A 26,164-nucleotide genomic window follows, 5' to 3' on the forward strand; every position below is an offset into this window, starting at 1 on the left:
CTGGAACTGTCGTATTGCACCGCATCGACCAAGAGCACCTCGCACCACGAGAAGCGCGCCACAGTCGGAGCTGCTGCCGTCGCATCTTGGATGTCGCCGCTGTAGTTGGCGCATTGAGCGGAAGCTTCACGCATCGTGGAGAAGAGCGTCGCCGCTGGAGCTGTTGCCGTCGCATCGTAAGGGTGTCGCTGCTGCAGTCCACGCATTGAACCGAGGACTTCTCGCATCCCCGAGAAGCGTGCCGCATCTGGAAGATCTTCACGTTTTTATTTCTTTGTATCTGAACTTTGCCGCCTTTCCCATCGCTGCAGCATTGCTTGTTGTGGAAGCGCAACGCAACCTAAGGTACAGTGTCGCATCTAAGAACTGAACTGAACTAAGCTTAAATCTACCATCTTAAAGTAATCATAGTGTGTATTTTTGTCGTTTATCGTCTTGTGGTAACTCTATATAAAGTCTACTTATTTTTTATATAAAACCTGTGTGGTGTTGATTTGTAGTGTTGTCACTGGGGGGGGGAACATCTTAAACAACAACGTTTTTATAACGAGTTACCTGAACAACGAATTCTCAACAATGAGGAATTCTAAACCACGACTACCTAAACCACGACTTCTAAAACAACGACTTACCTAAACCACGAGTCGCTACTCGGCACCAGGAGAGGTGAGAAGCAGTGTCTCTCTCCTCTGCCGCCCCTGACCATACACTCTTGTGGCCCCCTATGACTTACTTGGCACCTGGAAAGCGGGCACTGATGAGAGCGGAATTGCAGACAGCCTTCATCCTGCCAGGATGGTAAAATGTTGTGGGCACCAAAAACCCAGAGTCTCTCTACTCCGCTCCCTTCCCCCCTGACTAGACACTCTCATAGCCCCCTATTACTCACTCTGCAGAAGGAAAGCGGAAACTGTGGAATTGCAGCAGATTAAAAGATCTGCAGTGAGTCACTGACAATAAACAACCCCTGAAAATCAAAAAGAACAAACAGTGCCATTAACTCTTTTGAACATCTGCAGGCATTCAATAGCAAACCAAAGCGTGAGACTTGTTTTCCATGTTGTGTTTATGTTGATTTTGAAGAGAAAATTATCAAGGTAGGTGGAAGAAAAATTACTCTTACATCCCTCGTGCTTTAAAGATCATTTCTTGCATACTACCTTTATTAAGAGCAGCCAAAAGAAATTGCTGTCTGTTTAAAGATCCAAAGAACATCCAGCCTTATAAACAACTATCTTTATGTAACTTTAACGCCTTGGTTTCTATGCTACCTGTGTGGAACTGGCCTGAACAGATTGGATTATTGTGATGCAACACTGCAATCTTGTGGTAAAAGTTTTAAATGGAAAAAATGTTAATTTAAGGATTATTCACCAAAAATTATTTATTAAAAAAAAATTTAATATTACGTTTTTTTAAATGTCAAATGATGTGTATTTCAAAGAACATAGTGGCGCAAAATGGTAATGAGCAATTTATAGATTTTTTGTGGTTCAGGAACTCGTTAAATAAGTAGTGGTTTGGGATTGATCGTTGTTTCACCATTGTGGTTAAGGAATTCGCTGCTTAGACACTCGTTGTTTAATCATACATCCGTCACTGGGTTACTGTATGTGGTCACAACTGCTTAACTTACAACGCCTCTGAAATAAGCCTTGACTGCTCGCGCCACGCAGCCTAGAGGGTGAGCAGGGGTTATTTTAGGAGTGTAATCCCCTTGTCCTGACTAGAGGCGAAGGTCCCTATTTGGCACAAGTACCTACCTGTGCCAACTAGAGACCCCCCAAATCTAACAGCTGTGGTGTACAGGCACACAATGGTGTTGTTGGTGCAGGAGCCGCAAGCAAGAGAGGCCGCTCAGCAGAGACTCCACCGCCCGCCATGAGTGTGATCCAGGCCCTGCACCATGGCGGACTCAGGTCTCAACACCTCGCTGCACACTCTTCTTGCCAGCAGGGTCACAGGGCCTCCTCCTGGACCTGCTAGTTCCGCGCCGGGGTTTCTTAGGGGCTTTCCACTGGTCGCGACCAGCTCCATGGCCACCGCTAATCCGGAGGGGTGTGCTCGTGCTGGGGGTAGTGTGTGTTATTTCGGAAAAAAATGAGATGTTAAAGCAAGCGGGGTGTTTGTAGTGTAGTGATTGTGTGCGTAGTGATTGTGTTTTGTATGCATTTCAATGGTGGAGCGAAGTAATGGGTTGCGTTGTAACAGCGTGTGTTGTGAATGTGTGTGCGATGTAAAAGCGGCGATCTGAATGTTTGCGATGAAAACGTTTGCGATGTAGCATCATACATCCGCACTGACGTCAGTTTTGTTTTCTTTTTCTGCTCCTGCAAGCGGAGATCCGAGAGAGCGGTATCCCCAGTCACTTTTTGACTGAGTTTTTGCGACTTTTGTCGACTTCGACTCCTGGTGCACGAGGGATGCCCGGTTTCAAGGCCTGCGGTTCCTGTACCCGACTGATGTCGGTAACGGATCCACACCGCGTGTGCCACTTCGGCCTGGAGCGTGAGCACGACCCCAAGTCGTGCTCCGACTGCCGAACCATGGCACAAAGTTTTTGCGGGAGTGGTCCCGAAAGCTTCTCGAGGCCTGGCAGTCTGCTCCATGTCACTCAGGAGGGAGGTCACGGGACCGATCTCGGAGTAATCACCACCACTCGTCGTCTAAGTCTTCACACTCATGGTTAGGTAAGTCGAAGCACAAGAAGAAGCCGAAGAATCATTGTCGCTCTTTCACTTCCCCTCATCCGTCGGCCGCGGAGCCTTCAGGGTCGAATCCGGCCATCCCCCCTTCCCGGGACTGGGAGTGACCCCTGCTCAGTTTCGTAAATTTTACCATCTTTGGGCTGCCCGACTCAGCCGGCACCAGGTCCAGCGGACTCGGCAGTGGCCCTAGGCCTTCGACGCCGGCGGCTTCGCCACTGCAGGGCCCCCCGGATCTAGGACAGGATCCAGATCCGCGCTGGTCGACCTCGTTACACCTACACCGGCACAATGTCCGCAGCCGACGCTGACTGGACCCTCAGCCGGCGTTGACCCCGGCTTCCACCCCGATGTGGACACAGAGACGGACCGGCGTGCACCGACACCAGATCCAGCGACAATGGGTACTTTTGTCCCTGTGTTACACCCTGGCCATTTTCAGCCAGATTGGCAGCCAGATGAGGGTGAAGAAGACTGGGGGGGGTCTGGCGACCCTTTGACAGACCAGCTGGAGTACGACTGGAGTGGGAACAGCGGGATGCCAGTGGTCTGGATACCTCCCCAGACCTAGGCATGTTGTCTCCTCCTACCATGGCTACGGAGGAAGGAGCTTCATATGCAGTGGTGTTGCGTAGGGCGGCAGAGGCTCTCCACCTCGAGCTTCCTACGGTGGCAGTCAGGACTAACCTCCTGACAGAGGTGCTTCAGCTGGCAGCAAGCTCTTTGGAGCCCCTGCTGCCATTTAATGAAGCCCTAACGGACATCATTTTGGGCACCTGGTCCAGGCCCAACACAGGGGCTCCTGTGGATAGGGTGGTTGCCCGGCGCCACGGCCCGGCCGGCCCCACTTTTCTCTCCCAATGCCCTACTCCTGAGAGCTTGGTGGTCCAAGCCTCTACGTCCAAAGGCGCCTTCCCTACAGCTTCACCTGATAGGGAATCCAAGAAGCTGGACCAACTTAGGAAGATGTTTTCTTCCTCCAGCTTGGGACTGCGGTAGGTACACACTGCATGTCTGTTGGGCCGGTATTCCCAATCTTTGTGGGATACGGTGGCACAAGTGCTGCCTCAGTGCCCAGAAGAGGCCCGGGCCGTGCTCTCCCGTGCCGCCGCAGAGGGGAGAGAGGCAGCAAAGTTAATCATCGGTGTGGGCTGGATACCACCTATGCACTTGGCAGGACAATTGCCATGTCACTAGCCCTTCGGCGCTACTCCTGGTTGCATTCAACTGGTTTTTCTGGGGATGTTCAATCCACACTTATGGACATGCCCTTTGATGGCCATCGTCTTTTTGGTGACAATGCCCACAACGCGCTAGAGCGCTTTAAGGACTCTCGGGCTATGGCCAAGTCCTTGGGCCTCTCCACCACCCGCCCTGCGCAGTCTGCCTTTCGCCCCTTTTGTGGCTACTGAAGGGGTGCCCCACTATGTCCTGCCCAGAGCCACAGGCCGGCCCAGGCTGTACAGCCCCAGCGCGGCCGGGGACTTCGGAACCAACGGCATGGTTCTGGGGGCCAGAAAGCGGGCCAGTCCACCACACCCTCTGCATAAGACTCCAAACCTTTCTAGTCTGACCTTCCAGGACCACCAAACGCCAGTGGGCGGCAGGATCCACCATCACCTGCCCCATTGGCACACCATCACGTGGGACAGGTGGGTTCTGCAGATAGTCCGAAGGGGCTACTCCCTCCCGCTACAAGACTACCCCTCCCTCCATGCCACCTCAGTACCATCACATGTCGGAGGATAACCTGGCCCTTCTCTAACATAAATTTTCAGCCCTCTTGGCCAAGGGGGCCATCGAGCGCATTCCTGCTTTAGAAGAAGGTCGTGGTTGCTATTCACACTACTTTCTGGTGCCCAAGAAAGACAAAGGCCAGCGTCCTATCTTGGATCTCAGGAACGGAGAAGTTCAAAATGTTGACGCTCGCTCAGGTCTTGTCTACCCTTGACCTTGGAGACTGGTTGGGAGCATTGGACTTCCAGGCGCTTATTTCACCCCCCCCCCGCCCCCCCCCCCCGTCCTGCTGGCCCACCAGTGTTACCTGCGGTTCACGGTAGGCCACGAGCACTTTCAGTTTACCATGCTTCACTTTTACCTTACAAGCGCGCCTCGGGTGTTCGCGAAAGTGATGGCGGTGGTCGCAGATCAGGGGTTCCAGTCTTCCCCTACCTCGACGACTGGTTATTGAAGGTGGGCTCGCCCCTAGGCAGTCACCTCCCACCTCCAGACTATGGCCTACTTCCTGCATTTGCTGAGGTTCTCCATCAACGTGCCGAAGCTCCTCCTGATTCCCTCTCAGAAACTCCTTTTCATCTGAGCAGTTCTTGCATGGAGATTGAGTGGCGACAGTTGACAGCTTTTGACCTTCCCCCCGAAGTCTGTCATGTAATCTTGGCAGCCAGGCGTCCCTCCACTAAAACGGTATAAGCCTGTAGATGGAATAAAATTGTGGCATATTGCACAACAAAGGCTGTGGATCCCGTTTCTGCCACTCTTACAAAGGTTCTCCTCGTCATTATTTCTTTGGCCCAGCAGGGCTCTGCTTTGGGCACCCTTAAAGGCTATCTTTCGGCTGTTTCGGCCTTTCTTCGGCTTCCTGATCAACCTTCTCTTTTCAAGTCTCCTATTGTAAATAGATTCTTTAAAGGCATTACTCCGCTCTTTTCTCCTATTTCCTTTGTATGCCCCAGTGGGACTTGAATCTGGTTCTAACGTACCTTACGTGTGCTCCTTTCAAGCCACTACATAATTGTCCTCTCAGACTCTTGACTCTCAAGACTGCTTTTCTGGTTGCCATCCCCTCTGCTCGCAGGGTGAAATTGCTGCAGGTGCTTTCTTCTAAACCTCCATTCCTGGCTGTTCATCCGGACAAAGTTGTCCTTAGATGTAGACCTTCTTTTCTTCCCAAAGTGGTGCCTCTTTCCACATAGGACAGACCATCACATCGGTCACCCACTTCCTGCCCGGCATCCTTGCAAGGAGGAGGAGAGACTCCACCGTCTGGATCCAAAACGTGCGCTATCTTTTTATCTGATCGCACAAAACTATTCTGTGTAGATGATCAACTCTTTGTTGACTATGTGGGCCCCAACAAAGGTCGGTCCGTGCAAAAACAGACCATCTCTCGATGGGTCGCCCTTTGCATCAAAATGTTATTTTTTGGAGAAAACCGAGCCTCCAGTAGGGCTGCACGCTCACTCCACCAGCCACTCCTGTTTTGGGAAGTGGAGTCTCCCACAATGACATCTGCCAGGCAGCCACATGGGCATGCCTGCACACGTTAACAAAACACTACTGCCTGGACAGCCAAGTCCGGAGAGTCAGCTTCTTTGGCCGTTCTGTTGTGAACCCACCTCTGGGGTTGGTATTGCTGGGGTATCTTCTCTAAGGTAAGGAATCTATAACTAATAGTCTCTTTCCAAGTTCCTTACCTTCAGTAACGATATATCTATAAGAGACATAGATTAATTATAGAATCCTTACCGCCCTACCCATCCGCCCCGTTCTGCGAAGTGACTTCTAGTGTAAGGGTCTCCCTTTCAGGGCCCTAGTTTAGTGCGCCAGTGGTCAATGATCTTGCATGGCTCTGCGCTTCTAACGTGGAATGTCGTGTAAAGCACTGACGTCAGCGTGCAGGGGCAGTGTCTAGTAGACACCGCAACGTCATTCCGGCAAACACGATGCCAACAATGGACGCGGAGTTGACCAACGCCACCTACCGACGCGCAGGGGTACTGCTAAAGAAAAGATCTCAAGAGCCAGTCTGACGCCTGGGGGTAATGCTAAGGTAAGGAATCTATAACGAATATAGGTCTTGTTACCGAAGATAAGTAACTTGTTCTTTAGGGGCGTTACAGGTACTTGCAGCTGGTAGCTAATGGGCTAATTGCCTTTTAGGGTGACTCCACCCTTTGTATGTCCCCTCCCTTTGGTAGAATCCTCCCAATCAAGAAAGATGATTTCCTTAAGAGGGGATCACCTTAGTCCAGGGAACCTTAGGGATGGACCTGGCAGAGAGGGGACACACCTCTCCTGACTATTCATTTTCCCACCGACCTTGCCACCAAAAGTGTGGTTTGGTCATGGGGGCATGTATCTCCAGTAGCTGGAGAGGCCCTGACTAGCATATCAAAAGGCAAGTTGCCTTTGAGGTTCACCGCCCTGAATGCTGTACCTTCTTTGGGAGTAGGTGTGAAGCACCTCCACCCCAAGCAGCCTTTGTCCCTGACCCACGAGAGCACAAGCGCTCGGACCTTAGTCAGTCAGAAACATGTCTGTGTGTGACAGTTGGTGCAGACCAGTCAGCTGGACACGAGGAAGTTTGTTGTTTTCAGGGGGCATCTATAAAATGCCCTCTGAGTGTATTTTGCAATAAATCCAACACTGGCATCAATGTGGGTTTATTTGCTGAGACGTTTGATACCATACTTCTCAGTATTAATTAAAGCCATGATGGAGTTCGTACTGACAAACTCCCAGTACATTTTCTCAATATGGCCCCACTGCACTTATAATGTCTAAGGATGGGCCTAGACAATGTAGGGGCATATTGCTCATGCAGCTAGGCACTCGCCTGTGGTATAGTGCACCCTACAGAAGATCTGTGAGGGCTGCTATAGGGGTGACTTACCTATGCCAAAGGCAATGGTTGTGTGAATGATACCCAGGGATGTGTGCCATGTCAATTGGGTTTTGTCTGCACCAATACACATAGTCTGGAAGGTCAGTTTGTATGTGTTTTGTGATGGTTTTCTGAGAGTGGCACAATACATGCTGCAGCTCTTAGAGACCCTCTCTGGTCACAAGGCCCTTAGTACCACTTGTACCCTTTACAAGGGATTTAAAGGTGGGGCAGAGGTGTGCCAATTAGGGAATAAAGGTGCAATGTGTGGAAAGAACACAGGCACTGGGAATCTGATTGGCAGGGACCCAGTACACACTCAGTCAAAGTGCATCAGATATCAGGCAAAAAGGTGTTGGGGGGGGGGGGGTAACCATGCAAATTGGGGCAATTTACTTTAGCTGGTTACAGCTCATCTGTGGTGAGCAGTGGTACCAGTCTTCTCCTGTGTTGACGGCTGGCTGTTAAGGGCAGGCTCGGCCCAGGCAGTTGTCTCCCACCTCCAGAATACGGAGTGCCCCCTGCACTCACTGGGGTTCACTATCAATATGCCGATGTCACCGTTTACTCCCTCTCAAACGCCCCCCTTTCATCTGAGCTGTTCTGGACACTGTGCAGTTTCTGGCTTATCCTCCCACACATCTAGTCCAGAATATTCAGGCTTTGTTATCGATGTTTTAGCCTCTATTCCATGTTTTGGTGAGACTGACTCAGAGATTTCTAAGCCTCATGGCCTCCTGCATCTTGCTTGTGACAGGCTTTGCAGTGGGACCTGCAGTTCCGTTAAGAGCAGCATCAGGGAAATCTCTGTGACATGGTCCAGCTCTCGAAGGGAACTGCAAAAGATCTGCAGTGATGGTTAACGAACCACGATTGGATCACCGGAAGACCCTTCTCTCTTACCCAACTAGATCTGGCAGTAGTGCACAATGTGTCACTACTGGAATGGTTTGGCCATCTGGGAGAGGTGGAGGTCAGAGGCCTCTGGTCTCACGCAGAATCCTGACTCCACATCAACCTACTCTGAGCTCCGAGCGATCTGGCTGGCATTGAAAGTCTTTTTACCCTCTGTCAAGGGAAGGCTAGTGCAGAGATTTAGGGATAAGACGACTGTTATGTGGAACTGCAACTAACGGAGTGGGGTCGGGTCATGGACCCTTTGTCAAGAGGCCCTCATCCTGTGGACAGGGCTGGAATGTCAGGGCATATCCTTGGTGATTCAACACCTGGCAGGCTCTCTGACCACCAGGACAGTCTAACTCGGCTGAAGATGCCTAGCGTATCACAAATCGTGTCTCCATCCGAAGGTGCTTCAAGGTTTCTTTCAGGAGTGGGGCGAACCTTGGTTTGCCACCATCGAGAACGCACAATGTTAGCAGTTTAGCGCGCTGGAGTTTCCAAAACAAACAGCTCTCGCCCAGAGATGGTTTTTGTCTTGAGTGGAGCTCAGGCTTCCTGAACGCCCTTCCTGCCCATACCACTCCTGCCCAGAGTTCTCAAGAAGATTAGGAACAACCGGGCCCAAAACACCCTTGTCACTCCGGACTGGGCTTAAAGAGTTTGGTATCCCGAGCTGTTGAGCATGACAATCGGTCCTCTGCTCAGGCTGCCTCATCTGTATGATCTTGTGTTGCAGCAGCACGGGAGGGTTCTCCTCCAAAACCTGTCATCATTCATGCATAGAGATTGAGCTGTGAAAGTTGACAGCTTTTGACTTTCCGCTCGAAGTCTGCAATGTTATCTTCGCTGTTAAGCATCCCTCTACCAAGACAGTACATGCCTTGCTTTGGGGCAAGTTTGTGACATGGTGTGCAGAAAAAAAACCAAGTTGACCCTCTTTCTTCTCCCCTTTGTCAAGTTTTTCTATTTAGTCTTTGTCTTGCCCAGCATAGCTCTGCTTTGGGCACCTTAAATGGCTATCTTTCTGCTATCTCAGTCGTTCTGTGGTTGCTAGATCATCCATCCCTGTTCAAATCCCCTGTTGTAAATAGGTTTTTGAAAGGTCTGCAATACATGGTTCCACCTTCACCCTGCCTCAGTGGGACCATAATCTAATGCTCACCATTCCGATAGGCGCTCCTTTGGAACCACTGCACAACTGTCCTCACCGGCTCCTTACCATCGAGAGGACTTCCGTAGTGCCCGTAACATCCCCCTGGAGGTACAGTGAGCTCCAGGCTATGTTGTCTAAGCCTCTCTACCTCAACATTTTCCCAGAAAAGGTGGTTCTTTGCACCTGAGCGTCCTTCTTTCCAAAGGTGGTCACTGTCTTTCTGGTAGACCAATCCATCGCCCTACTTACCTTTTAGGCTCCACCGCACCCCTCTAACGAAGAGGAGTGACTCAGTCAACTAGACTAAAAAAAGAGTGTTGTTGTTCGACTCTGACCGCACAAAGAGTTCCGGGTGGACAAACAACTCTCTGTGGGATAAGTGGGAGCTAAAAAAGGTTGTGCTGTGCAGAAATGGACCATTTCTCGCTGGGTTGTTCACTGCATTAAGATCAACTACGCCCTGGCTAGGAAGCAGCCCAATCAGGGCTTGCAAGCTCATTCTACCAGTGGGAACGCTGTGACCACGACATTGGCTCAGGGTGTCCCAGTCCCAGATATCTGTCAAGCAACAATGTGGTCATCTTTACCAAACGCTACTGCCTGGACAGTCCGGTCCACAGGGACAGGCATTTTTCCCGTTTGGTCCTTAAGGTCTTCTTAGTGTAAGAAATCTGTCCGCAGCCCCAGCCAGGATGGGATGGTATGGTTTGGGTATCTATTCAAAGGAAATAATCTGCAGCTAGAAGTCTCTACAGATGAACAAGTCACTTACCTTCGGTAACGCATCATCTGGTAGAGACAATATATAGCTGCAGATTCCTTACAGACCCACCCATGCCTCCCCGCTCAGCTGACTCATTTGTTAGTGCTAAGGTTGTTCCCCTTTTCAGCACCCTAGTTATGACTCACACTCAAGTCAGTCACTTCATGGCTGGAAAAGTGAAAATTACTGATGGCTGTGTGCTTCTGGAAAAGTGAAAAGTACTGATGGCCTGGATTGCGCCTATATAGTCGACTGCGATCTCATAAACGATGCAACGTCACACAGAACTAAATGGAGCCACCGGATAACGCGCAGGGGTACTGCACACACAAAAGTTTCTGTTTCCAGCCTGATGCCTGGGGAATTCAAATGTAAGGAATCTGCATCTAGATATTACTTCTACCAGATAATACATTATCGAAGGTAAGTAACTTGTTCATCAAGGCCAGAGGCTTCAAAGCCTCTGCTGCCTTTGATATGCGACTCCAGCTACCCTCCAGACCTGTAAATGTCACCTCCCGCCCTGGGGCTCATTTGGCACCAGAGCAGGTGGGAACATTAGGTATCCAGAAAGCATGTTCACTTACAGGTTAGTCACAACCCTAAGGTGGCCTACCAGAAGTGAACAACAAAAGAAGGGTTTCTCCATCTTGGATTCGGTGAAACTGGGAACTTTGGGTCAAGTTTATGTCCACTCTCCCCAGGAAGTGGTCATATAGCGGGTGTAGTCACCCCAGAGGTAAGTAGCCCATTGGCTACTCCCCCATACTCCTCTTAACACCCCTAAATTTAGTAAATAGGGGTCCCCCTGACCACAGGAACTCAGATTTGTCTACTGGGAACCGAAGGAAGGACAAAGAAGAGCAGTCACCACAGGAACGGAGGACCACTACTTGGCGCCAAACCCTGCCGTGCTGCTGCACTGACCCGACTCGTCCAAAAGCTGAACACCTCCCAGAGCTGTGGAGGACAGTCCAGCAACTTTAAAAACCAAGCATCTGTCCGGTAACCCATGCTGTTGGCCAAAGAGGTCCCTGAGGCTTTAAGAGGTCAGCCCTGTCTCTTTGGGAGTTTAGAGATACAAGAACTTCCAGGAGCACACCTGCACCAATATACTGACTACCGAGTCACTTGTGCCCACCAAGGCTTGTTTGTGTCCAGTCCGGACACCACCACTCACAAAGACTTAACTACTTGTCGATGGACTTTGAGAGAGGCGAGCTCCACATTAAGAGTGGCCTTACTGTGTTGCTTTCCCCTCCTCTGTAGGTATACCAAGAACTGTGAGAGCCTCCAACGCTAAAGTGGCCCACCAGCCAGCACATCTGCACCGGAGCCCCACAGCCTGAGTATGTGTCTTCTGCCTGTGTCCCCTTGGCCTAGGAGTCTCCACAAGCTGAGCTCCCATTTGCTTTCCACTGGACTTGTCTCCAAGTCCCAATTTAGCAGACTCTGCTGTTTTGACAGGTCTCTATAAACTATGACAGCTAACTGTGCTCCGAGGCAATGACCGAGACAAGCACCTCTGCATCCTAACACACCAGGGCAGGTAATCGCGAACTGCTGGTGGTACTTTGGACCTTGGCCCCCAAGCACCTTAAGTTCTAAAGGCTACCCTCTACAACCGTTTGCAAATACCTGTATGCAGTACATATCTTTTCCTTCAATAGGATAACATTACCGTGTTCGAGGGTCATGCCTCAAATCTGACAACTTTGTTATTCAACTGTTATACAAAAAAACAATAGCAAACTACGGTTCTTACCTGATCCTGAAGATCTGGTGTCTGAATACCATATAAAATATTGTGTTAGTTTTCTAAATTGGCCTAAAAGATATCTTATTGAGTGTGTCTCATTTATTGACTTTGTGTGTTGAACAATTCCTCAACACTCCACTCTGGTAGGCTTAACTACTCAACCACACTACCACAAATAAAGCACTGTATTGTTAAAGCAAGCCCCTGTAAGCCAATAAGGGTCCCCTGGACTTTCTGCAAAGTGAGCCTTGTTTTGGTACACTGCATAGAATACCAGCTTCCTACACCGGACATCTGCCAGGCAGCAACGTGGGCATCTCTAAACACGTTCACCAAGCACTACTGCCTGGACAGTCAGGTTCATCAGGACAGGCGATTTGCCCGGGAGGTCGTGCAGGACTTTTTGGTGTGAAATGGTTTCACAGATCCACCTCCGGGGAGGTATTGCTTGGGTGTATATTCTAAGGTAAGGAATCTGCGGCTAGAAGTCTCTATCAGATGAACGAGTTTCAATCGACCGTGTTTTCCCCCTTTCAGGGCTCTAGTTTTCAATACCAGTGGTCAGTGTTCTTCATGGCGCCGCTCTCCTGGTGTGAAAAGTTGCATAAAGAAACTGAGGTCAGTACACTGTGATGTTGCCTGTATAGGCAGTGCACATGTGTAGACCCAAACAAAGCCACCCACCAGCGCAAAGGGGTACTGCTCACAAAAACTTTACTGATCCAGTCTGACCCTTGGGGATAAATCTAAGGTGAGAAATCTGTGGCTATATAGAGTCTCTACCAGATAAGGCAATACCAAAGGTAAGCAACTTGTTCATCTGGAGCGCAACTTTCCTTTTGACTTTGTCTTACTGACCACAAATTGAGTTTTCAGACAGTGGGCTAGGACATTGTTCTGGCACCCCCCACTCTCAAAATCCTTTCACCGACTACTTCAGACTTCGAGCAGTGTAACGACTGCAACTGATGTAAGGTACAGACCTTAATGTTGGCTGCCTGTGTTGTCTAAAGTCCAAGCATGACTTGAAGTTCTTCAGTAAATGCTCCTTGATGCTCCTGAAGGTCATCAGGAAGTGCAAGCCAAAGCTATACGTCACAGAGTACAATAAAAAAAGGAAAGCTGCCCTGTTCCCATGATGCACTGGGCCAGGGACAGACTAATTTGCATACAGCCAGGTTCTGAAACTGGGATGGTGCAATGAGCTAAAAAACGGTGTTGGATCTAGCCCTGATCTCTTGACTGGGTGAGAGTACTCTGCTTAATTCAGAGACTCTGTCCATCACCACCCCTTGTTGTAAATAATTTTGTCCACCCTAAGCGTGGAAGGGTATACTCAGATGTGAGTCCCTTGCTCATTGCACCATCAGGATTCAAGCAAGCCGGGCCGAAGACGCCTGGAATGGCAGAAACCGGTCCCCGGAAGCTTGTTTCCTTCCCAGTGTAAGAATTGGCTTTTGTAGTCTGGTCTGCCCTGTTCCCATGATGCACTGGGCCAGGGACAGACTAATTTGCATACAGCCAGGTTCTGAAACTGGGATGGTGCAATGAGCTAAAAAACGGTGTTGGATCTAGCCCTGATCTCTTGACTGGGTGAGAGTACTCTGCTTAATTCAGAGACTCTGTCCATCACCACCCCTTGTTGCCTCTTAGAATTGGGCCTGCTGGTCCCAGTCCTGCTCCAAATAGCCTCACATGAGTAAATTGAAGTAAAAAGACAAGTGTCACTGTGAGCATATGAAGTCCAAATCAGATAATTCTCCCTCCCATCACCCCCACTCTAGTGAGAAGTTACGCAATTGACACATGAAGGATATGACTCCTTCCCCATCGTCTGACCCTATCCCCAACCAGCAGCAGGCGGAGCCCTTTAAGTAGGCCATGCTGCAACTGTTTCAAACGCTTCCAGGCCCCTTTGGAGTGTCTTTGGCGCACATGGATATGCCAGTGCCCCAGGTTAGACTACTGCTGGCTAATGCTGATGCCGATTGACTCTGTTGGGCTTCTGCCCAGCTCCCAGCTGGCACTGGCCCACACCTGTGCTGAAGGCCATGTTTCAACCAGTATTACACTGGCCTTGGCCCCAGCTGCGCAGACTCCGGAATCAACTCCAATACCCATTTCAGATTCTAAGCTGACTTCATCCCAACCTGGTCTGTGTCTTATTATGAAATAACAAACACCCTCCCAGCCTGATGTCTGGGAGGTCTTGACAACTTTATTTCCATTGGATTTAGTCAATCTCCAGGGCTTTGAGATTGTGTCTCATGATGATGAAGATGATGATGATGATGAGGTCGCTAATTTACTCACTTTTGATTATACTGAGTCAGGCATGTACTTGGACTTACCACGGGGGCCTATATAGACAACAGTGCTTCCTTTGCAGTAGTAGTTTGTAAAGCCACAGAAATGTTGTCCACTGAGTTGTCCACAGTGTGGCAACTAAGATCATACATCTTGGCCCTGCGACTTCTGAGCACTTTAAGCCTTTTAATGGGGCTCTAACAGAATATTTTATGATGCCATATTCTAAGCTGTGCTTCTGGTCTGCCATTGCGTCTCATTGTAGCTAGAAATCACAGGCCTGCTCATAGGGACCCTGCTGTTCTGACCCAGTGACCGACTCCTCTGGGAGCTTTATGGTTCAGGCTTCTGCTATCAAGGTCAACTCTGTGTTCCCCACTGCCCCACCAGACTGAGAAATAAAGCTCTTTGACATCTTGAAAAGAAGGTTTTCTCATTTGCTAGTTTTCCATCAAGAACTGTCTGATAGGATGTTTACATACACCTTGGATATGGCCAGCCCAATCTTACCTGCTGATCTATAAAAAGTCAGTAATTGTTTGGACAAACGTTCCATGATGGACTTGATGTAGCTAAGCAGGTACTAAGGATTGTTCTGTACACAACAGCCTGTGTGCATTGCACTATTCTGGTGATCATACTGCATGGAGGAATGCCTTATGGGTATGCCATTTGACTGCTCCAGGTTTTTGGGGGGAAAAGCTGATTGTGGGTTGCATCGCTTCAAAGACTGCTGTGCCACAACCCGTTCCTTGGATTCTCTATATCTAGTTCACCAACACCACCAAACAGCGAGGACAACACTCTGCTTTCACTTTTTCACCCACCACTTCTACAGCCAAGCCTCTGCGATTCTCCCGTCTGATAGTCATGGATAGTTGATCGAGGGCAGAACACGTTTTTATCTGCTTGGCTGCAAGCCATTATCTCTTACCAGTGGATGTTGTTAGTTGCTTTGGTTAGTTACTTCCTTCCTGTTGAGGTGCCCCCTCCCGTTCTTCTTATTTTACTTCAGATGTCAGCAGACCATGCTTTCATCATTGCCAAGAAAGTTCAATTGCTGTTGACGTTGGAGCCGTAGAAAATTTACAGACGTATGGAAAGGTGGGTAGTTTTACTACCCCTACGTTTTGGTGCCCAGAAAAGAGGGAAGGCTCTGGCTGAGATTAGACCATTGATTCCTGGACACCTTCCTTTGGAAGGGCAAGTTTAAGATGTTTACTCTCACCTGGGTCCTCTCTGTCTGGGCCCTAATGCACTGGATGGTGTTTTAAACATATATGGCTTCTACTTTAAGTTGTCTGTCCTGCAGTTCCACAGACGTTTCTTTTGGTTCATGGTAGGATCAGACACTTTAATTTTACCATCGTAGGCTTCTACCTCAGGTTGCAACTTGCTTGTTTACAAAGGTGATGGCAATTATTGCGGCCCATATTCACATCAAGGATACATACATTCTCGTACTTTGATGACTGACTCTCGAAAGCAGGCACTCAGCAGTGTCATGGACTACCTACAGGCTTCTGTCTCGCTGCTCTTCTTCCTTTGTGAGGTACTCGATCAGTGATCCATAATCCTACCTCCAACCAACGGAGATGACTCCCTTCATAGGTGCCATCCTGAACATGGTGACTTCCAGGGCCTTTTAATCCCCTCATTGAGTCTAGGACATTGAGGTTATAAACCTTATGTGTCGGGCACACTTCTGTGTTCTAACACGGATAGATCTGAGGCTTTTTGACCTTGAAAATTAGTGCATCCTACAGGTTCCCCGTACAGGTTGGCATCCATGAGCTCTCTAGTGGAAGCTCTGTCTGCAGTCGACTCACTAGTGGGGTTGCCCCCCCCCAACAGCATTGTTTCTCGGATGAGCCAGCCTGGAATATTCACTGGTGCCTGACAGAAGCCTGGGAGGGGGGAGCGATCATTGCCTCCCTTCCTGGCCGATTATGGCCCTGAGAACCCCTTCCCTTGTGCCTGACCAAAATTAGAAAGGGATGCCCTCCTGGAGATATTAATAGCCCAATGGACCCCATGCCCGAGGGACAGTTCCTACTATGTCCCGGGGTGCCCATCCCCAGAGCATATCGCTTTCCCTCCCCAAACTGGTGCAAGGAGGGGGGCCACATATTCCCCTCCCTTAAAACAATGTAGTGTGCCCCAGGGCCAAAATCAGCCAGGGGGGAGGGCTGCCTGCCCCCTCACAGATTGGCTACCTTTAAGGGTTTAACCACAATTCTGGGTAATTTTAGGGTTTAGGGATTGGTAATGGTAAAGGAAGGTTAGGAGTGAATTAAGAAAATGTGGGGGTGTTGAGGGGTTTCCCTTCTTAAAGGAATAATATAAATCATATTATGTTACTTACCTTAAATATACTTACCGGCGTGGCAATGGCATTCGTTGTAATGTCATATAACCGCCTTGGCAAATTTAAAACTGGTTTTGTCTTCCTCCTCACTGGGACTGTTTTAATCTGTTTACAGTTGCTACATTAAGATGGATTCCAGTGAGTTGCATGTCCGCAAAAGAAAATAACATAAAAACGTATACAACTATGCAGATCTTATTTTTCATGTTGTTTTTTTCATATTCTTTTTTCCTCATTGGTCCTCTTGAATAGTATGATTTATTAGTAATGGTTTTCATGGTGTAAGAGTAATGTTCCAGCGTGTTTGTAAAACAATGACGCTTCTCTTAAAGGACTTCAATAAGAGTTTTATTCTGAGAAGTTGTTTCTTTTGCAGGCCGAAGACAGCAGCATTGAATCCCTTTGCCGGTGTCCTTTTCCCATTAACAGCATTCAGAAATGTAACACATTTTGTTTTGTTTTTAAAGGAATCCAAGGATGAACAGTGGAAACGTGCAATGGATTATCAAAACTTTGTCAGTGAACTCAACTACATGACTCAGATTGTTATTATGCTATATGAGGATCCAAACAAGGTAGTTAAACCAAAAATATATTGTACATAAATATGCCTTTAAATAGTCTTAAAACATTTATTCAATGGATGTAAATAAAGATGCTTAATTTATCACCATTGAATCACGGTAGATATTGCCATAGCACTATTCGTACATTATAACCACAGTTTTTCATTATTGCCTCAATGAAAACAGCATGAAGCAATGCCCCCTACATATTTCCTTGTACAATTTGTTAAGACTGTAAAATAATCCATCAGAAGATTAAATACTGAACATACAATAAAGATTCATATATTTTATTATAATTTTTTATGTGACATCCTACCGTACGATGGGTCTAAAAACAAAGGTATACATTTTTATTCCAAACCTTCAAATGCTTTTTTGAAGTATCTTTCTTCCCTTCTCTCTCCTACAGCTCGAGGCTTTCCAGTAACATTAAGCAACTGCACTATCTTGTCTGTTAGACAGCAGTGTAAACGTCCTTATTTGGCCTCACGTCTTTGCTACCTCGGAGCTTGCTTGTCATTGATATTTCTGTATGCCTTTAGACTATAAACAGAGTGAATGTTCACATCCTAAAGAAACACGTAGCGATTATAGATTCCTTACCTTAGAATTACCCCCAGGCGTCAGACTGGATCCGGAAAGTTTTTCGTCAGCAGTACTCCTAGGCGTCGTCGTGCAGATCCGCATGCGTCGTTGGCACCGGGATGACGTCGATGGAGCTACTTAGACGCACCCACACGCGCTGATGTCAGTTCTTTCTTTTTCTGCACCAGCAAGCACAGATCCGGGAAGAGCAAGTACCCCCAGTCATTTTTTGACTGAGCTTTTTGCGGCCTTTTACCTCATCGTTTTGAGTCGATCGACTACTGGTGTCGTAGGGATGCCCGGTTTCAAGAACTGTGGGGACTGTCATCGCATGATGTCGGTGATGGATCCCCACCATGTGGGTCTCTACTGCCTGGGGCGCGACCACGATCCCAAGTCATGTTCTGGCTGCTGGGCCATGGCGCCGAAGACTTTGCGGGCGCGGTCTCAAAATTTGCAGTCCGGCAGTCAGCTCCGCACCGCTCAAGGTCCCGTGGGAGGTCGAGGGACCGGTCACGTCGTCCTCATTCTTCTGGATCTAAGTCTACGCACTCCAGGTCAGGTAAGTCGAAGCATTCCTAAAAGAAGTCGAAGAAGCATCGTCGCTCCTCGACTTCCCATTACGTGATGCAGCTGAGGGTATGGGCGGAGCCACCCCCGCGGCTCCGGCAGAGCCTGTGACGTCGCCCCCAGTCTACCCCCCTTCCTTGGTGCGGGGGCGACACCTGCTCAGGTGCAAGAGTTTCTTGCTGCCATGGCCCGACTCTTTGGGCTGTCTGGCCCTGCCGGTGCGCCTGCGGGCACGCGTTCTTGACTAGGGGGTCGTGCTTTACCATCGCCGGCAGCTCCATCCTAGGTGTCGCCGGTCCCCCAAGGATCCGGGATTGGATACCGATCGAAGCCGGTTGACCTAGTGACACCTCCACCGGCGCCGATCTCCCTGGCACTGCTACCAACGTCGCCCGCTCCTCGGGACGAGGTCGTCCCCAGGTTCAGCCCGGACACGGTGCCGGATCAGTGTCACCCAACGCCGATACCAACGCCGATGGGCACTTTTGTGCCCTATGTCCCGCCTCCTTATTTTGAGCCTGTTCCACAGACTTCGGAGGAAGGGGAGGACTGGGAGGGGTCTGAGGACCCTCTAGCACAGAATTGTGCTTATGATCCGGACTGGGCTGAGGATTTGGGGGAGGCCAGTGGTCTTGACTCCTCGCCTGACCTTGGCATGCTGTCTCCTCCTACCATGGCTACGGAGGAGGGAGCCAGTTACGCAGTGGTGTTGAGTAGGGCAGCCAAGGCTCTCCACCTCCAACTCCCTACGGTGGCCGTCAGGACTAACCTCCTGACAGAAGGGCTCCAATGGGCGGCTCCCTCTTCGGAGCCCTTGCTGCCTTTTAATGAAGCACTGTCTGACATTCTTTTGGGCACCTGGTCCAGGCCCAACACAGAGGCTCCTGTGGACAGGAACTTGGTCCAACGCCATCGCCCTGCTCCAGGTGACCCCCTCTTCCTTACCCAACACCCCACCCCTGAGAGCTTGGTTGTCCAAGCCTCTACATCCCATACGCCTCATGCGTCTTGTGGTGTCATACCCACACTCTGTGGGACACAGTTGCACAGGTGCTGCCCAACTGCCCAGAGGAGGCCCAGGCGGTTGCGGCAGGGAGAGACGCAGTGAAGTTCACCATACATTGTGGGCAGGACAACACCGACTCACTGGGCATGTCGATTTCCACGACGGGGGCGCTTCGGCGCCACGCCTGGTTGAGTACAACTGGCTTCTCGGGGGATGTCGAGAACACTCTGATGGACATGCCCTTTGATGGCATTCGTCTTTTTGGCCATAAGGCAGATAGTGCGTTGGAGCGCTTTAAGGACTCCCGGGCTACGGCCAAGTCCTCGGGCCTGTCGGCCGCTCGGCCTCCTCCGCCTTCTGCTTTTTGCTCCTTTTGTGGCCACAGAAAGGGCGTCCCACAGTGTTCGCAGAGCCACAGACCAAAGCAGTAACAACTTCAGCGTGGTCGCGGACGTGGGAATCGTCGAGGCGGTTTAGAGTGCTAGTGAGCGGGTCAGTCCACCTCCATCCCCGCAGCATCCACTTCAAAGCCTTCCTCGTCCGACCTTTCAGGCCCATCAGACGCCAGTGGGTGGACGAATATGCAATCATCTCCACCACTGGCGCAACGTCACTTCGGACAAGTGGGTGCTGCAAATTGTCCGAAGAGGCTACTCCCTCCCCTTCGAGACAACCTCTCCAGCCATGCCACCTCTGTATCACCGCATGTCAGGGGATCACTTGGCACTTCTCCAGCAGGAAGTTGCGGCCCTTTCGGCCAAGGGGGCCATCGAGCGCGTTCCGACGCCAGAAGTGGGTCATGGTTGTTATTCCCACTACTCTCTGGATCCCCAGAAGGGCAAGGGCCTGCATCCTATCTTAGACCTGTTATGTTATGTTATGTTATGTTATGTTATGTTATACGTTGTTTTATATTGCGCACGGCTACTCAAAAAGAGTGTCCCGGCGCTTTTATTAAGAACCTAGACAGAGTGAACACAACACAGTAATATAAAAACAGATAAAAAAACAGAGAAGACAAGGTAGATAGGCTAAAGGGTAAAAAGCCAGGTTTTAAGGTCCTTCCTGAAAGTAAACAAACTAGTGGCGCCTCGCAACGCCAACGGCAGAGTATTCCACAGCTGTGGCGCCAACAGGGGATCCGATAGACAACCAAAGAAGAGTACCTCAGATTTGTCTGAGTTGCACTTGAGGCTGTTCAGCTGGAACCATTTAAAAACAGCCCCAAGGCACTCCCGGATACTCTCTCCATCGAAATCCCCTCCTTTCTTACAAGAAAAGAGGAGTTGGGTGTCATCGGCGTAGGAAACGATCTAGGCCCCAAAAGACTCCGCCAATGCCGCCAAAGGGGTCATAAAGATGTTAAAAAGAGTCGGGCTCAACACAGAACCCTGCGGAACTCCGACTCCCAAAGACGGCATCACGGCTGAGCTGGATGAGGCCCAGACCGTTTGTCGACGGCCAGCCAAAAATGATCTAAACCAGCTGAGCACCGCCCCCCTCAGACCGATCTCATGAAGTCTGGCGAGAAGACCCTCATGGGGGACGGTGTCAAAGGCCGCCGACAGGTCCAACATGACAAGCATGGCTTTGCCCCCTGAATCAAGAACCTCTTTTATGGCTTCCGATACCTCCAAGAGCGCCGTCTCGGTACTTAGGTTAGGGCGGAAGCCAGATTGAGTAGGGTGTAGTACATTATGGGATTCTAAATAATTAGAGAGCTCCATGTGTACATGCTTCTCCAGAATCTTTGTGAGCGCAGGGAGGAGAGAAATAGGCCTGTAGTTGGCCAAGACTTCCGGGTCAAGCCCAGGCTTCTTAAGCAAAGGAATGACCATTGCTTGCTTCCAGGCCTGCGGGACCACTCCCTGACTCAACGAAAGGTTCAAAAGTGGGTTCGCCAGCGGATTTATGACTTCTGCCATTTTTGCCAAGAATTTGACTGGGCATGGGTCAAGGGGCGACCCAGATTTGAGATTACCCATAAGTGCCAATGAAGCAGGAGCTGAGATAGATGGAAAGACGGCCATAACTGAACCCAAAGGGGCCGGTGAAACTGATCCATCTACGGGGCTGGATGGAATTGCAGGCACCCGCAGAGGAAAGGAGTCTTGGATCAGCTTGATCTTATTGGTAAAAAAGTTAGCCAAATCGGAAGCCCAGGACTCCGAAGGAGCAACCTGAGTCACATTAGAGCGGGGGGCCGTGAATTCCCTCTGGAACGTAAATCGCTTTCTCCGGAAGGAGAAGTTCAAGATGCTTACACTTGCTCAGGTCTTGTCTGCCCTGGACCCGCAAGACTGGATGGTGGTGTTGGACTTGCAGGACGACTATTTTCATATTGCCCTCCTGCCTGCCCACAGGCGCTACCTGTGATTCACGGTAGGCCACGAGCGCTTTCAGTTCACTGTGCTCCCCGTTGGCCATACCAGCGCCCCTCGGGTGTTCACAAAAGTGATGGCGATGGTCGCAGCTCATCTGCGCAGATCAGGGGTTTTACTCTTCCCCTATCTCGACGACTGGCTGTTGAAGACGGGCTCGCCCCAGGCAGTTGTCTCCCACCTCCAGACAGACTACGGCCGACCTCCTGCATTTGCTGGGGTTTTCCACCAACTTGCCGAAGTCGCACCTGGTTCCCTTGCAAGGCTCCTTTTCAACGGAGCGGTTCTGGACTTGGCGCAGTTTTGGGTTTATCCTCCCGAACAGCGACTCCAGGACATTCAGGCTATGATTCCGATCTTTCAGCCTCTGTCCCGAGTTTCGGTCAGGACGACCCTTCGGCTACTGGGCCTGATGGCCTCCTGCATCCTGCTTGTGGATCATGCCAGATGGCATATGCGGGCTCTGCAGTGGGACCTGAAGTTCCAGTGGGCACAGCATCAGGGCAACCTGTCCGATCACGTCCAGATCTCGGAGGGCACTGAACGGTAATTGTAGTGGTGGCTCACGAATCACAACTGGGTCAATGGTAAATCCCTCTCCCTTCCCCAACCGGAGGATACAGTTGTGATGGACGCGTCCCTTCTGGAATGGGGCGGCCACATGAGAGAGGCGGAGATCAGATGCCTCTAGTCTCCAGCGAGGTCCAGGCTCCACATCAACCGCTGGAGCTTCGGGCGATCCGGCTTGCACTGAAGGCATTCCTTTCCTTTGTCATGGGGAGAGTAGTGCAGGTGTTCACAGACACCTCCACCACCACCACCATGTGGTACTGCAACAAAAAGGGGGGGTCGTGGACCCTATGCCAAGAGGCTCTGCGCCTCTGGACTCTGCTGGAACATCAGGGCATTTCGGCACTCCGAATTACGGGCTCAATACAACCGTTGGAACTCATCCCCTCATAAGACTCCAGAATATTGCCTGGATACTTGACTATATGTAATGGTTCTACTTTTTTAATCTCTGAGACTTGAAATCTTGCCGATAAGCGTGAAATTGTACAGACTGACGTGTCATCCCAAGTGGGGAGTACAACAGTATGAATTGATTCTTTGTATGGACTTAGACCCGGTGCAGGGATGTTCCTAGGATCCACTCATATCTACCTTTGAGCTTGTGGCATCTACTTTTGGCCATCTTAAAAGTGAGAAACTACTAGCCAGAATCCAGGTCACATGTGAGATCGGGATTGATCGAGATATTTTTGCTAGGACATAATTGGGCAGAGCTCAGGATACTCTATAGATTGGTGAACTCTATACATCACTAGGCCTCGCACTGGTCAGTGAAATTCCATTGAAGCCCTGATGAAGTTCTCCGATGGAGAACAAAACGTATTGGCTGGAATTTAAAGGATTTTTGATACTAATTGAAAAATAAAGGAACTTAAGCAAAAACATATTTCCACTATCTGGACTTTGTTATGCCGTGTACGCCCATCAAATTGCATGTCCCTGGTGGTTCAACACCTGGCAGGTACTCTGAATGCCAGGCCGGTGCTTGATGGATCACGAATGGCGTCTGAACCCGGACGTGGCGCAAGGTCTCTTTCAGCAATGGGGAGAGCCTTGGTTAGATCTATTCGCCACCGAAGAGAACGCGCAATATCATCAGTTCTGCGCATTGGAATTTCCAAGGTGGCACACACTCACTATGCTTTTCGTCGCGAGTGGAGTTGCGGTCTGTTGTATGCCTTTCCACCTATACCACTTCTGCCCAGAGTGCTGAAGACGATCAGGCATGACCGGGTCCAGGTCATCCTTGTGGCTCCTGACTGGGCTTGATGAGTATGGTATCCCGTGCTACTCAGTATGAGCATCGATCCCCCGATCGGTCTGCCTCTTCAGAGGAACTTCTGTCGCAGCAGCAGGGGACGGTCCTCCACCTGAACCTGTCCAGCCTCCACCTCCTTGCATGGAGATTGAGCGGCGGCAGTTGACGTCTTTCGACCTGCCCACCAAAGTTTGTAATGTTATCTGGGCAGCCAGGCGTCCCTCCACTAAGACGGTATATGCCTGGAGGTGGAATACGTTTGTGGCATGATGCACAGCAAAGGCTGTGGATCCCCTTTCTGCCCCTATTTCAGAGGTCCTTCTTTTTCTTCTCTCTTTGGCCCAGCAGGGCACTGCTCTGGGCACTATCAACTGCTATCTTGCAGCCATTTCCGCCTTTTTGAGGCTTCCAGATCAGCCTTCCCTTTTCAAGTCCCCTGTTGTAAATAGATCCTTGAAAGGCATCATGCACATGTTTCCTTCTGTTGCTTTTGTGATGCCTCAGTGGGACTTGAATTTAGTTCTTACTTTTGTAATGTAATGTAATGTAAGCATTTTCTAATGTGTGCTCCCTTTGAGCCACTTCACAATTGCCCTCTCGCCTGCTCACTCTAAAGACTGCTTTTGTGGTTGCCATCACCTCTGCCAGGACAGTGAGTGAGTTCCAGGCTCTTTCTTCTAAGCCTCCTTTTCTCTCTGTCCATCCGAACAAAGTTGTTCTAAGGACTCGTCCTTCTTTTCTGCCAAAGGGTGTTGCTGCCTTTCACATCGGGCAGACCATCACTTTGCCCACCTTCTTTCCACCTCTGCATCCCTCAAAAGAGGAAGAGAGGCTCCACCGTCTGGACTCAAAACGTGTGCTCTCTTTCTATCTGGACCGCACACAACAATTCCGGGTGGATGACCATCTCTTTGTTGGCTACGTGGGCGCCAAGAAAGGTCGGGCTGTGCTCAAGTGGACCATCTCTCGGTGGGACATTCTGTGCATAAAGGCTTGTTACTCCTTGGCTAAAAAGGAGCCTCCAGTGGGGTTGCGTGCCCACTCTACAAGGGCGACGGCAGCTTCTACTGCTCTGGGACGGGGAGTTCCCTTGCATGACATCTGTCAGACAGCTATGTGGGCCTTGCTGCACACGTTTACCAAGCACTACTGGCTGGACAGCCAAGTCCGGAGAGACGGCTTCTTTGGCTGTTTTGTTCTCCAGGACTTTCTGGTGTGAATTTGGTTCGCAGGCCCACCACCATGGTTAGTATTGCTGGGGTATCTATTCTAAGGTAAGGAATCTGTCACTACCTGTTTCTTTCAGAAGCACAAGTTACTTACCTTCGGTAACAATATATCTGTAAGAAACATTAGTGCTGATAGATTCCTTACTGCCCCATCCATCCTCCCCGTTCTGCGAACTGATTTCTAGGGTTTAGGTTATCCCTTTCAGGGCCCTAGTTTCATGGCACCAGTGGTCAGTTTCTTGCATGGCTCTGTGTTCCTGTAGCGGAAAGTCGTGTACAGAACTGACATCAGCGCACGTGGGCGCATCTAAGTAGCTCCAGCGACCTCAACCTGGCGCCAACAACGCACGCGGAGGCACACGACGACACCTACCGACGCGCAGGGGTACTGCTGTCTAATAACTTTACGAATCCAAGCTGATGTCTGGGGGTAATTTTAAGGTAAGGAATCTATCACTACTAATGTTTCTTACAGATATATCGTTACCGAAGGTAAGTAACTTGTGCATTTATCACAAATTCGGATTCCTTCATTGGTGTATCTGAATATGGCTAATTTGGGGCTTTAGGAAAGTATTTAAAAAATACTTGCATTGTCATGGCATAACTTTGCCATACATTTTACCCAGTCTTTCTCAATGTGGTATAGGTTTCGGTGCAGCGGTATTATTGATTGCTTTTAATCCCAATTCAAGATTTAATGGGTCAGTGGGGTTTTGCTGATCCAGATGCATCGGAAATCTCACAAAACTGTTTTCTGCTACACAAAGAATTCACACTTACAGCAGTGTCAAGCTCTGCACCCTGCAGCGAAAATTCTACAAAATTAGATTTGCATATTTTGCAAACACAAAAATATTATCAATGTAATCATTACCTAAAAATAAAAAGATTGCAAATTCCCTCTAGCTGTACATTGGTTAAGTGGATGTTGATTTTTCTTTTGTATTTCTCCCACCCGTATTACATAATTTTATTCTGAATTCATATCAACCTCTTGCTCACACAATTAGTAACAATTACTCTAAAAGTTGGTACTGAAAATTCTCAGTTTAGTTTTTGAGACACTAAATGACATCTACTTTCACAGAATAACAAGTCCCTTCTAAGCAAATGGTCTCAAATGATTGGCTAATTTAAGTTGATATACTGTAATATGTGTGTATAATTCTGGTCTTGTAAAAAGGAAACACAATTTATACTAAAATACTTTTTTGGTTCTAAAATATCAGTTGCTTCCTAGCAAAAGCTTATGCATTATGCATATGAGAATGGCACATGCTATTTTGTTGCTTGTTAATTTTACGGGCTTTACCTGAAAATCATTTGCATTCAAATACTGGTGTGAGTGATAAATGGATACCTTCAAAATTAAAAGCTATGAATTGTTTCTTATCCATTAGTGCTTGTAATG

The 26,164-nt window shown here is 49.3% G+C and overlaps 1 protein-coding gene across 5 annotated transcripts in view; it reads left to right on the forward strand.

The window, feature by feature from the left end:
• The window catches only part of PPIP5K2 (diphosphoinositol pentakisphosphate kinase 2), a 1,596,028-nt gene that overhangs the window by 971,247 nt on the left and 598,617 nt on the right, over nt 1-26,164 (forward strand). For all 5 annotated transcript variants that reach the window (XM_078675453.1, XM_078675448.1, XM_078675449.1 and 2 more), the window contains exon 22: nt 17,047-17,154. In XM_078675453.1, the coding sequence (XP_078531579.1) occupies nt 17,047-17,154 (108 nt within the window). The remainder of the gene's footprint in view (nt 1-17,046; nt 17,155-26,164) is intronic.

The sequence above is a fragment of the Lissotriton helveticus genome, chromosome 2_1 (genome assembly GCF_964261635.1).
Source record: "Lissotriton helveticus chromosome 2_1, aLisHel1.1, whole genome shotgun sequence".
Taxonomy (NCBI): domain Eukaryota; kingdom Metazoa; phylum Chordata; class Amphibia; order Caudata; family Salamandridae; genus Lissotriton; species Lissotriton helveticus.